This window comes from Bidens hawaiensis, unplaced genomic scaffold (assembly GCF_021521415.1).
Source record: "Bidens hawaiensis isolate Kalapana, Puna unplaced genomic scaffold, B.hawaiensis_p1.1 tig00012636_1, whole genome shotgun sequence".
Taxonomy (NCBI): domain Eukaryota; kingdom Viridiplantae; phylum Streptophyta; class Magnoliopsida; order Asterales; family Asteraceae; genus Bidens; species Bidens hawaiensis.
Window position 1 is genome coordinate 45894 of NW_027492042.1, and position 14622 is coordinate 60515.

The window sequence follows — 14622 nt, forward strand, 5'->3', positions numbered from 1 at the left end:
GTCAATTTTCTAATTATGTCGATTACATCCTTTATAGCAACCTAACTTTATATATGTTACATATTATCAACAAAACACAATTAGGCTATACTTTATGGTGGGGGGCATCGAAGCCCTTCCACAGTGCCACGTCATCGCCACGTAAGAAAACGGAGCTTCGAAACCCTTCTCCATAACGCTTTTTTATTGTTTAAAGCCCCTTTAACGCCCTATATATACATATATGTATGTGTGTGTGAGAGAGAGAGATGGAGAGAGAATGGCGCCCATCGTTCTAAAGCCCCCCCCCCCCCCCCCCGCGCGCCCCCTCGCCCCCATGCGACTGTTGTTTTCTTGATCTACCCAATTGGTCAAGGAAGCTTTTCTGATGGTATGCCTCTAAGAATTTATGGTACTTTCAACTTCATGATTGTATTCTAGGCTGAGCACAATATCCTTATGCACCCATTTCACATGCTAGGCGTAGCTGGTGTATTCGGCGGCTCCCTATTTAGTGTGATGCATGATTCTTTGGTAATCTCTAGTTTGATCAGGGAAACCACAGAAAATGAATCTGCTAATAAAGGTTACAGATTCAGTCAAGAAGAAGAAACTTATAATATCGTAGCCGCTCATGGTTATTTTGGCCGATGCCCTCGGCCCCCTAAGGGCGCCCATAGCGTGGAGTCTTATGAACCAAACCATCTTCATTAATTTTAATAAAACAAGTTGAAATAATATCGCACACACACACATGTATCATAGTCTTCAATTCATATTAATTACAAGAAGAAAAAAAGGAAAACAAGTTGTTGTGTAGGGTCCAAAATAGATATTTCCAATGTTGATGCCCATGAAAATGATATTTGCTTCCTATACATTAATGGTCAACAGCAATTTGTATATATATGCATACTATCTGTCCTTCAATCATTTCAAAACACACACACAATGTACACCACAAGGACAAGTAGTTTTCTTCTCATTATTTCAGTAGCCATTGTCAGTAGCTGTGTGGTAGTTTCCGGCCAACTTCCGCCAACGGGCCAGGCATTGCTTGAACAAAATGCTGACCGCGTGCTCGGCCTTCCGGGCCAGCCTCCTGTGAGCTTCAGTCAGTATGCTGGATATGTTACAGTGAATGAAAGTCATGGTAGGGCACTGTTTTATTGGTTTTTTGAAGCTGCCAAAAGCCCAAAAAAGAAACCTCTTCTTCTTTGGCTGAATGGAGGTAACAATTAATACTCAATACTTTTCTTTTAATTTTTTTACCATGGTGAATGACTTTTCAGTAAAAATATTCATAATTTTGTAATCATATTAGGTAAATATATGCTAATTGTTGAATTATGCAAGAAAAGAAATCTAATATTTATATATTTCAACTGGTACTGTTGATCCCAATGTTATTTCCGTACCACAAATAGATTAAAACCTAACAATTTTATTATAAAACTAAATGAAGATTTATTGGTCATAGGTGCTAGTAAAACATAAATAAATTTGAAATGAAAATGCTTATATTATGTCTCCTTCACAACAGCGTCACATCATTATGTTACGACGACCCTTTTGTCAAGTGCGAAAATGGTCATCTTTCACCCCCAATCCATCTTTCATGCATTTTTTTATATTTCTTTTAACTAAATTGTTTTAAATTAATATGTCTAAATATTAAACAGTTGATAGTAGAGCCGAATTAATAATGGTGTTGACTAAGCGAAAGGACGCGGTAAGTTTTTGATTGTTAAAGTACTAGGTATGAATAAATTAAAACAAGCCACCACATATGAAAACTAAGTTGAGTGACCAATCTTGCCATTCCTTTAAATTCAATTTGCCATTACTTATGAATTTAGTATACCGTTCTGACAGTTCTATCTTAAGAACTTCATTGTATAAAACGCAATTCAATCTGTCACATAAGATCATTTTCAACGGCATCTCTATTTTCATCTTTTTAATTACATAAATAAAAATAGTATATTTTTTTTTCATTTTCAGTTAAATGAAAAAATATTTTTACCATTACCTTTTATGTTTACTCTACGCACCACCACTTTTAAAAAACATTAATTATTTATAAAAGTTGAAGTTGAATAGTGTTTCTGCAAATTTACTCATAAACAAAAGTTTATCTATCTCATCTACTCACAACCACTTACAACTACTCTATATGATATAGAGAATCCACTCACAATTATATGGAAAACCTGTTGAGAATGCTATAAAGCAAACAAATTGTTTATGATGTTTTTATCATAACTCTGACTAAAAAGGAGAATTGCGTAGTTCACATAATTACAAGTGCAATTTAACCAAATTCTTCTTTTGGGTTTCGATGCTATTATTATATAACTTCCCTCTTGATTGATTGTTTAGCTCGACAAAAATGATTTGGCAATGACATCAAAAAGAATAAAAAGCCAGCATATTCTTAATTAGTTATATAATTGCGATTATTAACTTTTAACAGTACTAAAAGTTGTTAGATGGGTTGTATAATATAAATTATATAATTCTCACCGCCAATCATAGCGAAAATCAAACCGTTGTCTTACTGGTTCATTGGTGGGACTAGTTGACTAAATACTACATAAAATATTAATACTATATAAATTAATATAAATAAACTATAAAAGTTAAAACTATAATTCTTTAAAGTAAAATAACAAAATAAACAACTATATATATCATCTAAAATAATAATATTATCTGGATACATAATCCACTAATTAAGATTGTTGTCATCGTATCTGTCAAACAACTTTTGTCACGCATGACGCAATGTTTTTTTTCATATATTGTAAAATTTATAGAAAAATATGTTTTGAATGAATTAAACTATATGTATACACATGTTGAGAAAAGATAAAATACAATAATACCTTAACGCATAATAGATATGCGAGTACCCTATATTCACGAAATCGATCCATGAAATCACATCTCAACATCTCGAAATAGGCAATACATATCCAATTCATCATTGGTTCACCGAAAAAACAGTTTGGATAGTTAATCGAAATTTTTTACTTTTTTTCACGAAAACCGTTTTTGAGCGTTTTAGGTTTTTGGCTGGGCGTTTTAGAACTTTGCCTTTGAACGTTTTTGTCATTGAGAGTCTCGCGTACATATCGTACGTTAAACAATTATTGTACAGTAACATCACCCTATATTTTAGATATTAATAGTGACTTATCAGTCTAATATATACCTCAAAACAAAATATTTGATGTCAGAGGAAGTGTGTGTGTGTGGATGGGGTGGGGGTGGAGAAGCTAGTGGATTTTAAGGTCCTAATCTTGGACACAACGTATGAGTTAAGCAAAAAATGTTGTGGAAGTCAATTTTTGTTGACAAACGTATGAGTTAAGCAAAAATCTACGTGCAAGTTAAACTTAGGTTCAATAATAACTAAAAGATAAGAATATAATCGCTCAAGATTAACTATAAAAGACACGTACATGATGATTATGCATAATAAACCAATAACAAGTGGGTATTAAAGACAAAATGTCATGGTCTGTAAACAGTAATGGCATCAAAAGTATTGGAATATAGAACTTGATATTCTAATGTAAAGAGTTATGTGCATATGGACGTTATTGTCCTTGTACTTTCGACCATATGTTAGCATGACCTCAATTCGAAACACTTGCATGTTCTTTTCAAAATTTGGCAACCAAACTACATGTTATGTGTCTAAATTTGTGTACCATCACTTATGAAAATCATACTAACGTTCACTTCATATCATATGATAAGTCCGGCCACGCTATTTGTCTGTCAAGCTAATAAATCATTGGTTGTAATAAACAGATATCTGGAATTATGAGTCGTGTTTCGTTGAATTAAAATCTATTAAAAAGGAATTTGTATCGCTTATCACGAAATTCAAAATTGATGCTTTCCTAGTTTTAGAAAGATGCTGATGTACACAATCCAAAAACATTGTTTATGTCCATGTTGAGATATGATGGTTTCTGACCTTCTGTTCTTACATCCTAGGATCATCAATATTACATTCTACATTTGCTCCCACTTGCATTTGCAGACATCTTTATTGAATTCATAAACAGACCTTGATATTATTTTAAATGGACAAAATATTATTTCTTGATGGCACCATTCATCAATGATAGAAATGTACAAAAGCATTTGGTCCCCCATCCCCTCCACCCCACCCACCCACCCACCCACCATCTAGTAGAGACTAGAGACCACATTTTTTTTTTCTTTATTCCTATTTATGACTTTTGTTTTTTCTAAAAGTTAACTTTTATAAACATCCTCTCAACATAGGCCTAAAATGCGACCTAATTACAAATATTACACCAAAACAAAATTAAACCAATTAATCCAAGAGACCAAGGTCTTGAGAACTTCCAAAATCTTCTTAGGATCAGCTTTCTTGTTTGAAAATTATGTTTCGTTGCTAACTAACTAAATACGCTAACAAGTGAAGACCATAACTACATGGATTATCTCTTTAAAGTGATCTTCCTTTGGAACCAAATTGTGAAATTCGAAAAGGTCGCGGAGTGCATAAATCGGATCAACTTTGAACCACTAGTAACACCTTGCCAAACAACCGTGGCAATAAAACAAGATGTGAAAAGAATCAAAAGATGGTCAGCCATTTAAACTAAATATTAAATTTTTGGGCAAATGTGACTAATTATTATAATAAAAATAATAAACATAATTATCTTTTTAATGATACAATTATGATTATCTTAATGCATCTATAATTTCATTTAATAAGATTAATAGTTTAGTTATAGTGGAATATTTTTGTCTGTGATTTTGTACCTTTAGAATGATGAGCATCCACTACAACGTTGTTATCACCTTTTAAACTGGTTGTCTAATAAAGCCATAGACATTGCTTTTAATAAGGCCTTTTGACCAATAAAAAGGCTGACAGCTTCACCCAACATCTGACAACGGCCCAGCAAGTCACACTCTTGAGTCTTGGCCTCTTGAGACAACTCATTGATAAACATGTATTTTATTTTATTTTTTCATTTTAAGCAATATGTACTTTGTTTTTATTTTTTATTTTTATTTTATATTAATTTAGCAATAATAAGTGATGAAACGCGATAAGTAGTCGATTTTTGTTTTCACATTTTATTCCATGAATTAGCATTACTATAAAAGGTGAGCCTATAAGTATTGTTTTGCGGACCGTCCGACCTAAACAAGAATTCAATTCGACACAACGCATGGGTTATTAGTTATTACGTTGTTTTTAAGTTTAGCGAATAATGATTGCGTATGTCTTAAAGTGGGCTAAAAATGCTTAGACGTGATAAAATATGTGGACTCTTAACTAGCCCATATGAGGTAAGCCCATTTTTGCTCCCCACTGAAGGCCTAGAGGGTATCCATCCCCCCCCCCCCCCCCCCCCCCCCCCAACACACACACACACACACACACAAACTAACTACTTGTTGCTAATTGTCAAAGGGGTGCACAAACCAGTTTTAGATCAAACCGGGTTAGGTATTGGTCAACGGAAGTTAAAACTGGTTTTAGCTGGAACCAGTTTTGTTTCGAAACTGGTTTCCAAGTGAAAAAGGACCAGTTCTATTGAAACCTGTTATTAAGCGGTTTTGATAACGGAGTTTTCAAATCTTCGGTTTGGTTTCACTCAAAAGGTTTTAGGATTGTTCATGGTATTCAAACTTAACTTTTAAATTATAAAATAGGTCCTGGATGTTCCTCCATTGGATTTGGAGGGTTGGAAGAGTTGGGACCTTTTGTAGTCCAAAAGGGTGAATCAAAACTCCTTTTAAACAAAGAGGCTTGGAACAAAGGTAAAATATATATTAAAAATATGAATTATATCTAGCTATATTTTTGTAATCTTAACAGTTGCATCAAGTTCAACAACATATGATCGAATTATTACGTTTTTATGTTTGTCATAGCTGCAAACTTGTTATTTCTCGAGTCCCCGGTTGGTGTAGGATTCTCATACACAAACACTAGCACTGACATCAAACAGCTCGGTGACAAAATTACAGGTATATGTACTTTGCATACATGATACATAAACACGCAAGTATACATGTTTACATATACATACACTCATACTCGCCACACACAAACATATTAGATAACGATTTTTATTAATGTTTGACCAGCCCAGGACTCGTACACGTTTATCCGCAAATGGTTTAAGAGATTTCCACAGTACAAGACCCATGAATTCTACATTGCTGGTGAAAGCTATGCAGGTAACACAATATATATGTAGGAGCCATTATACATACATGGATATATTGCCAAAAACCACATAACAAAATGAATCATTTATTATTATTATTTTTTAATTACCCTTAAGAGTTTAAATATAATAAAATGGTACGCGCGTAATAATTATTGTTCACAAAATTAAATAAATATATACGTAAACAAATTAATGAAACAAAATAAAATTAAAAACGTACGCGAATAAATTTGTGAGATAAGTTTAATATTACATAACCTATATATGTGTATTAAGCAAAAATATTTTTGAGAAAATATAGACCATTAATGAAAAGTGGAAAGATTTTATTAATTTATTTTTCACATAATAATCTAAGTGTTTTGTAACGATTCTGTACCAACGAACTGAAAATGTGATAATTTGAATAGGCACTAGGATATTTGCGTGTTCGTATAATTCGTGAGAAAGTTGTCGCAATGTGGTTGCAATATTATTAAATTGGCTGTTGCGAATTGTCGACAGCTAGTGACGATTGTTTTTGGTCATAACATTGTTGGTAACTTGATTTGCGATTGTTTTACCAACCTATTTTGTTGCCTAATTGTTGGTAATCCGTATAACCATTTTGCCACAAGATTACTACAAATCTGAATGTCGCAAGTTAATTTTTTTAGTAGTGTGTTACTAACTGTCATTAAAAAAAAGTAACTTTTATATTTTCTTGTGGGATTTTATTTAATTATCCTGTAACTAAATCTTTCATACATGTATTTTCAGGGCATTACGTTCCACAATTAGCTGAACTTATATACGATAACAACAAGAACATTTCTGAGCAAGATCGTATAAACTTCAAAGGAATAATGGTATATTCTCTATTTTCTTGAGAAATATAGTTTTCGATTTTACTTGAAACGTTTTAAAATTACAAATGACAATGCAGATTGGAAATGCATTGCTAGATGATGAAACTGATCAGACGGGAATGATCGATTATGCTTGGGATCATGCCGTGATATCAGATCGCGTGTATCATGATGTAAAGACAAAATGCAACTTTAGCGACCCGAAATCATCTACGGATTGCGACATAGCGTTGGGTGAATACTTTCAAGTTTACAAACTTATCGACATGTATAGCTTGTATGCTCCCACGTGTGTGGATGTTAATTCTAGTTCTACTCAGCGTACGCATATGCACGGCAATGTTTCCCCTATTATTTTCTCCAAGCACGTGAGTACTCATTTAGCAACTTATTCATTCATTTTATAATCAATTTTAAATCAGTTGAAGCAGTACTAAATAAAACACAAAGAAGAAATTTTCATCACAAGTTTAGCGACCGAAACAATCAATCGCAATTTGTGACAATGTCTACTTAAATGTGTTTCAAATTTAGCGACTAAAAACAACTTGTCGCTAGGGGTGTTCATCGAATCGAATAACAAATTTTCAAGTTAATCGAATCGAATAATTCGAATAATTTATTTTTTTGCTGGTATTCGTATTCGATTCCTATTCGTTTAAAAGTTGGATTATTCGATTCGTATTCGTATTCGTATTACATCCCATATTCGAAATTCGATTCTATTCATTTTTGAAACTCGAAGTCGAATCGACGATTTGAATCGAATTCGAATAAATTTGAATCGATTCAAGTTCACATATGTCAAAAACTTCAAAAATCATAATCATCAATGTAAAACACATAAATATAAGTTTAAAGTAGCTACAATACCACATGAAAATAAGTTCAAAATTAAGCATTGAGAAAATTAAGAAATATCAGTATGGGTTATTGGGATTTATTATTATGTTTTGACATTTATTATTTAAGGATATGACCCAAATTAATAAACTAAATATATATTAATATATTATATAATTTGAATTCGAATTTCGAATCGAATCGAATAAAAAATCATGAATTCGTATTCAATTTGTATTAGATTACTATACTCGAATTCGAATCGAGTCGAATTTCGAATGTTTCGAATTCGAATCGTATTTTGAACACCCCTACTTGTCGCACATTGGCAGCGGTGCAAAAAACCAACGTGGCGAGATAGTCATATAATAACAGCCATCGCAAGTTTAGCGACCAGTAAAGTCGGTCACGGTTTGTGACAGTGTCAACTTATTTTCGTCGCAAGTTTAGCGAAAACCCAGTCATTCGCTTTGGAAAAGGTGCCCACTTAGTTGCTACAAGCTGAGTGGTTCGCGATACCGTCAAAATTAGCGACCAGTACTCGTCGCAAAAAAAGTCACAAATATGATGGTCGCTATTTCCATCACCATAATGAAAGTTTGTAATTTGGTTGCGAAAATGACATTCGAAATTTTAGTTGCAACATAGTTCAGTCGCAACAAAAAAATTTGGACTTTTGGTTACTCGTATATGTCGCGAAGTGATTTTCGTTGAGCATTTGTCGCAAATCCGATTAACGCTAAACATTTCGTGAGTTTGTTGCAACAAAGTAAGCGACGGATTTGCAACTGTTTGGTTTGCTTCATTAAACTTTTTCCATTTTAACTAGTCACTACTTTATGAATTTATTTTGCCTCTGTGGACACTTGCAGTTTATTTAGAACTCACACATACCCTCTCTTTAAACTTGATTACAGAAAGAATGGCACTCCAAACCAACCGGGTACGACCCGTGTCAGTCAGATTACACCGAGTCATATTTGAACAAGCCGAATGTTCAAGCCGCACTCCACGCGAACACCACAAAAATTCCTTACCCTTGGACGCATTGTAGGTAACGTATCACATAATCCTTTTTGTTCATCAATACAAACATTTGTGTTTTGTTTGTAAAATTAATTAACTAACAACTACGTACTTTTTTTTAAACAGTGATGCTATAACATTTTGGAACGATGCTCCTGCTTCGATCCTTCCAATCATAAGAAAACTTGTTGCGGGCAGTATTCGTGTTTGGGTTTATAGTGGAGATACTGATGGCAGGATTCCCGTTACCGCTACAAGACTCTCGTTGAGAAAACTTGGGTTTAAAACAATTGAAGAATGGTCTCCATGGTACAGTAAAAACCAGGTAACAAAAATTAATTTTAAATACTTTTTTGTGACCAGAAAATAATAATAAATAGTTTCTTGTCAATTTTTTTTTTCTTTTCTAACAACAAATTCCTTAAACCTTATGCTTGCAAGGATTTCATCCGTTTTGCTACAAGAAAATAATGTTATACTTTTAATATATTTTTTTCTTATCATTTCGGTAACATAAAGTCCACTAACTTATTAAAATACTTTTATGAATTAATGCAAAATACTTCACTAATATTTTACTTCAACATTTTTTCAGTTTCACGAGCGAAATTAGTTTTATTTTTATTTTTGTTTATGTTTTTTATGACCGGATATGAATTTTAACTATCATTTATTATTATTTATTTTACATTTTCTTTTAATTTGTTGCTACGGTCACAATTAACTTAAGTTTTAATCTATTTGTGAACCGGATATGGACTTTTACTTTTTATTTTTACGCGAAGATGTTATGACCGTATTGAAATGGTTGCAAATTTTATGACATTTTTATAACAAAAATATATATGGTCACTAATATTTTGAAAGTGGTTATCTTGGTCGCTAAATTTACGACGTCTTTGTTTGTCGCTAATAGCCATGATATGTGTTTGTTGTTTTAGGTTGGAGGTTGGACTATTCGATACGATGGATTGAAGTTTGTAACTATTAGGGGAGCTGGACATCAAGTTCCTACTTTCAAACCAAAGGAAGCCCTTGAACTTGTTAGGCACTTTTTATCCAATCAAAAGCTGCCATCTGTACCCTTTTAAACAAACTATAAAAACGTTGTATAAATTAACTCAATTAATTTATACACCCACAAAATGCATTCTCGTGGGTCAGCATTGTCTCGTTATACACATGGTCATTGTTTGAATCCAAATTATTATTTGGGGAAAATAACGGAAATGCAATGCTGGGTCAAAATCAAAAGAAGACTATGTTAGCCTGAGCATCTGAACAAAGAAATTCATCAGATGCCTAATGCCTACAAAGAAATTTTTTATTACAAATGTTACACAATTTTGGGCGTTTCACAGCAGAGATGCCAATATCAGTTAACCATCTATTCAAATTTTAATTACTAACCGTAACCAGTTATCCAAATTGTTAAAACCAATAATGGTTAGTAATCGGTTTCCGGGCTTAAAAACATTAACTTGTCTAACCGTGTTATTATGCCAAGCGGTTAATCTATACCGGTTGAAATAACCGGTTAATAAAATTATACTACCAAACTCGCTTTATTAAGTTAATAAAATTAAATTAACTACAAACAAAGATAAATATAAAACAAAAACAACACTACATTTTATTCATATTAGCATTGTCGCTTTAATAGGTCTTTAGTTGCCTGCTCCGGAACTTTTGCCTTCATTTTTTGGTTTTGCCGCATTGCAATGTTTTGTCACATTGCAATGTTTTGCCAAATAAGTTTCGGGTGGAGTTGGACGTGGGCCACGTGGCTTTGAGGAACAATCTGCAACTTTTGCAACGAGCTATTTCGTTATCGTTGGACATGTGACACAAATCGAACCTTGTGAAGGTTTTGGGATGTCTCTTGGTTTTCGAGTATCAATACAATTGGGTTGAAACTTGAGGGGATTAAGCGGTTTTGTGTTTTAGAGAGTTTATAAGAAACAGAGAAGCGGTGTAATCAAACCTAAATATCCAACCAAAATCATAAGGGTGGTTAATATGATGCTACCTTCTATGCAACACAATACAATACAATATTGTGCAATACAATACAATATTGAATTATCCAACCAAAGGTAATAATATTTGCAAGTCTCATCTTACTACCTTCTATGCAATACAATATTGAATTATCATTTTATAAATGTAATATGGTTTCAAACAAAAACAAAAAAATCATAAAAATAATCTCAAAAAGCAAGCCACACATCTACACTAGAAATTGTCAATATTTAATATTCTGATACATCCTTAGATCAGATTCACTCCTTTTGCAAAGCTTCACTTTCAACCCATGTTTCATGTACATAGTGAGTGCAAGCTTTGGTGCCACAGGATGATTTTCAGCCACAACTACTTTATAACGGTATAAAATTGAGGCAGCCACAAATTTCATTTGGTAATAGGCAAAATCTTTGCCTAAACACAGCCGTGGGCCGCCGTTGAAGGCCGTGAACTTGTAGGCAGATTCGCTCATGAACCGCTTGTCTCTCAGCCATCTTTCGGGCCGGAATTGCCGGCAGTCTTTTCCCCATATTGCCTCCATTCTTCCCATTGCATAGATTGCATATACCACTTTGGTTCCTTTTTTTAATACTGTCCCGTCTGGGAATACATCATCTTCAACAACCTGAATTTGTATTTTGAGGCAATAACCATATTAAAGTCATTAAATTAGCCAAATCAGCTTTATGGTGTAATAAAACTATTAAAATACCCATCTACTTTCTTATTTTACAAATATAAAGTTTGACTCGTAAATAAAAATAGTAAGGTTCTTTTTACGCGCACCATAAGTATTAATTATATAGTGAAAAGATCCAATACATTAATGCCTTAACGTATATTACGTACGCGAATCCATTTTCACGAATCGATCCATGAAATTACATCCAAACATCTCGGAATCGTCAATACATATCCAATCAATCATTTGTTCACCCAAAAAAACAGTTTTGAATGATTAATCGATCAAGTTTTCACTTTTTCACGAAAACCGTTTTTTAAGCGTTTGTTGAGCGTTTAAGTTTTGTGAGTGTTTTCTGAGCGTTTTAGATTTTCGCCTTTATATTTTGCCTTTGAACTTCTCGCATACCTACCGTACGTTAAGACATTAGCATACAGTAACTAAACCATAGTTATATATGCAAGACACGAGACAAAATATAAAATATAAAACTCAATGACCAGTTTGTAATATTTGTAAAATAAAAAACTCAACGCCCATTTTGTAATAAATAGTTGTAAAATAAAATTTAAAAATAAAAACTCAATGCCCATTTTGTAGTATGGCTAATTTGGTGACTTGAAAAAAGAAAAAAAAAGGGCAACTGGCCAAGTTAATTGATTAGTAAATCATATATTGAAGTTTTAAATTTATACAGTTTCAGTTTTTTAACAAAAATATATCTAAATAGTTTTAATTTAAGTTTTAAAGTTTTTAAATTAAAAAAAAAAGAACTTTTAAGTTTCTAGAATTATTAAACATATTGAAAAATATGATTTTAAATATTTTTGTTTTTAAGTTTTATTTTTAAAATGTTTGGACGCAAGATACTCATATTCTTATGCCCACCACGTGGCACAAGCTTTTCAAATGTACGTCTTTGTAGTTGACTAGAAAACTTTATTAAATAAAAGCTGAATTAAGCCTTGAAGAGGTTTGAAATATGGTGTTTTTGAAAGAGTCACGTAAATCGTTAAAATCAATAAGAACGACTAATATCCTGGCTCAGACTCATTCATATATTATAAGTAGTTTCAAACATTCCTAAAAAAAATTATTAATTGTATAATAGCAAGGATTACCTCCTTATGATCCACGGGTACCGAAGGGTATAACCTCAACGCTTCAGACAAAGCACCATGCAAATACTCCATCTTCTTCACCTCTTCTGGTCTAAACACCAAATTCCCATTTTGTCCCTCATCTCCCCTCTCCTTCACAATCCCACATATCTCACACAATATCTTCTCCTCCACCGTTGGATTCCGATCTAGCAGCCAGAAAAACCAACTCAAAGCCACCGAAGAAGTGTCCCTTCCAGCAAGTATAAAATTCACACAAATATCGCGTAAAAACTTGTCCGAAAACGGCTGGTCATGTTCATCTTTAAGTCCCATAAAGATTGTTAAAAGATCAGACTTTTGTTTATTGTCATCATCAACATGCAACATCATTTCTTTTCGTCTAGTTCGAATCACTTCATGTGCAAATGTGTCTACTCCTTTGATTGAATGCTTAAGTGTCTTTTCGGATCCGAGGTTAAAATATCGCATGATCTTCCAAACTAGTGTTGGAGTTACAAACCGGAGGATAGTCGCTTCGGTTGCGGCTTCAAAGGCTTTAGCGAAGGGGATTTCAGGTAGCCCGGGACTTAAACATCCCGGGTCAACCCCAAATGCAATCATGCAAACGTTATCGAACGTTAATCTTAAAAGAATGTCTTGTAGATCAATCTCAGTAGATTGATCTACTGACTCGTCCAAAACAGGTAATAACCGTTTATGGACGAGTTCTAATAATGACTCGGTGGTCATGTTTCTAAACTTGGATGAATGAAACTCGATGCTCGCGGTTTTTCTTTGTTTTTGCCATACATCATCGTCCGCGTTAAAGATTCCATTACCAAGAAGATCACGAAGAGTGTGTCGAAAATATGGACCTTTCGGGTAAGCTTGAAACCTTGTTTTGAGAAGGTGTTCAAGGTTACGAGGATCCGAAGTGATTACGCAATTAAGATTCGTAAACGAAGGGCCTTTAAACACGAATGTCCCGTTTTGTCTACTAAGAATTTGAGATAGCCATTCGTAGACGTCGACTCGAAGGCCTAGAACTAAGGATGGCAACATTCCAACAAGTGGCCACACGGGTAGGCCGTTTCGTTTTCGTTGACGTACAGAATGTATGGCAACGAAAACGAACAGGGCTATGAAAAGCTCTAGGATTTGCACATCTAGCAATATTTTTCGACCGTTGGCCGGATAAAGAGGAGGAGAAGAGGTGGACATGATGGTGGTGTTGAGGGTGGAAGGTGTAGAATAATGGTTCATGTTTAAGATATGTTAACGGGAAGGTGAAGCAAGTCATGTGTTATATGAGGGTGGGGTGTTAGTGTTGCTTGTTGTGCATGAGAATTGGATTTGGTGAGCAGAAATGATGGCTAAATTTTGATGATTTAGGGTTATCAACAATTTGGTGGTTAACTATTGGATGGTGTTTTTTTAAGGGTGGGGTAGGGTTGGGTTGGTATGGAGGTTAACCTAAGTGCCATTAGTCTGAATAAAGGTTAACAACCACCAACTGCATTGTATAATAAACTATTTAAAGTGTTTTATATATAGTGTGGACATAAATAGAATATTTTTATATAGTTGCATACAGTTTCTAGATGGTTCATGATATGTGTGATCAATATTTTTTCTTATCAACGAATAAAGCCCTGTTATGCAAAATACGTCTATGATTATAAACAACGTTGAATAATTTAAGCTCAACATCTTTTGTTTCACAGGAACTCACTGTTTGAAGGCCCAATAAAATAAAACCCGATTAAAATTAGTTCGAACTTAAGATCTTGCAGCATACAATACAAATCTCACTTCTCCTTTAATACAGCTGAGTTAAATTCATTGAATTGGCATCTGAATTGAATTGGTATCTG

The 14622-nt window shown here is 33.6% G+C and overlaps 2 protein-coding genes across 2 annotated transcripts; one reads left to right on the forward strand and one right to left on the reverse strand.

Annotated features, from left to right (window-relative positions):
• Nucleotides 1-672: 672 nt before the first annotated feature.
• LOC143541690 (serine carboxypeptidase-like 34) lies at nucleotides 673-10135 on the forward strand. The gene is made up of 9 exons (XM_077034448.1): nucleotides 673-1210; nucleotides 5698-5805; nucleotides 5920-6015; nucleotides 6136-6228; nucleotides 6981-7069; nucleotides 7147-7437; nucleotides 8830-8966; nucleotides 9065-9263; nucleotides 9880-10135. Exons 1-9 carry the CDS (start codon nucleotides 931-933, stop codon nucleotides 10027-10029), a joined length of 1443 nt encoding a protein of 480 aa, XP_076890563.1. The 5' UTR covers nucleotides 673-930; the 3' UTR covers nucleotides 10030-10135.
• A 925-nt stretch (nucleotides 10136-11060) lies between these two features.
• LOC143541689 (cytochrome P450 86B1-like) lies at nucleotides 11061-14261 on the reverse strand. The gene is made up of 2 exons (XM_077034447.1): nucleotides 12767-14261; nucleotides 11061-11588 (listed from the first exon to the last, which is right to left on the reverse strand). Exons 1-2 carry the CDS (start codon nucleotides 14009-14011, stop codon nucleotides 11184-11186), a joined length of 1650 nt encoding a protein of 549 aa, XP_076890562.1. The 5' UTR covers nucleotides 14012-14261; the 3' UTR covers nucleotides 11061-11183.
• Between the last annotated feature and the right edge of the window lie 361 nt (nucleotides 14262-14622).

Bases quoted from the DNA above. Each gene is read 5' to 3' on its own strand.
- LOC143541690 (XM_077034448.1), top strand. From the start codon at position 931: ATGTACACCACAAGGACAAGTAGTTTTCTTCTCATTATTTCAGTAGCC. The intron at 7,438-8,829 runs GTGAGTACTCAT...ACTTGATTACAG, and splicing joins CTATTATTTTCTCCAAGCAC to AAAGAATGGCACTCCAAACC. The intron at 8,967-9,064 runs GTAACGTATCAC...TTTTTTAAACAG, and splicing joins TACCCTTGGACGCATTGTAG to TGATGCTATAACATTTTGGA.
- LOC143541689 (XM_077034447.1), bottom strand. From the start codon at position 14,011: ATGAACCATTATTCTACACCTTCCACCCTCAACACCACCATCATGTCC. The intron at 11,589-12,766 runs GTAATCCTTGCT...ATACAAATTCAG, and splicing joins TACCCGTGGATCATAAGGAG to GTTGTTGAAGATGATGTATT.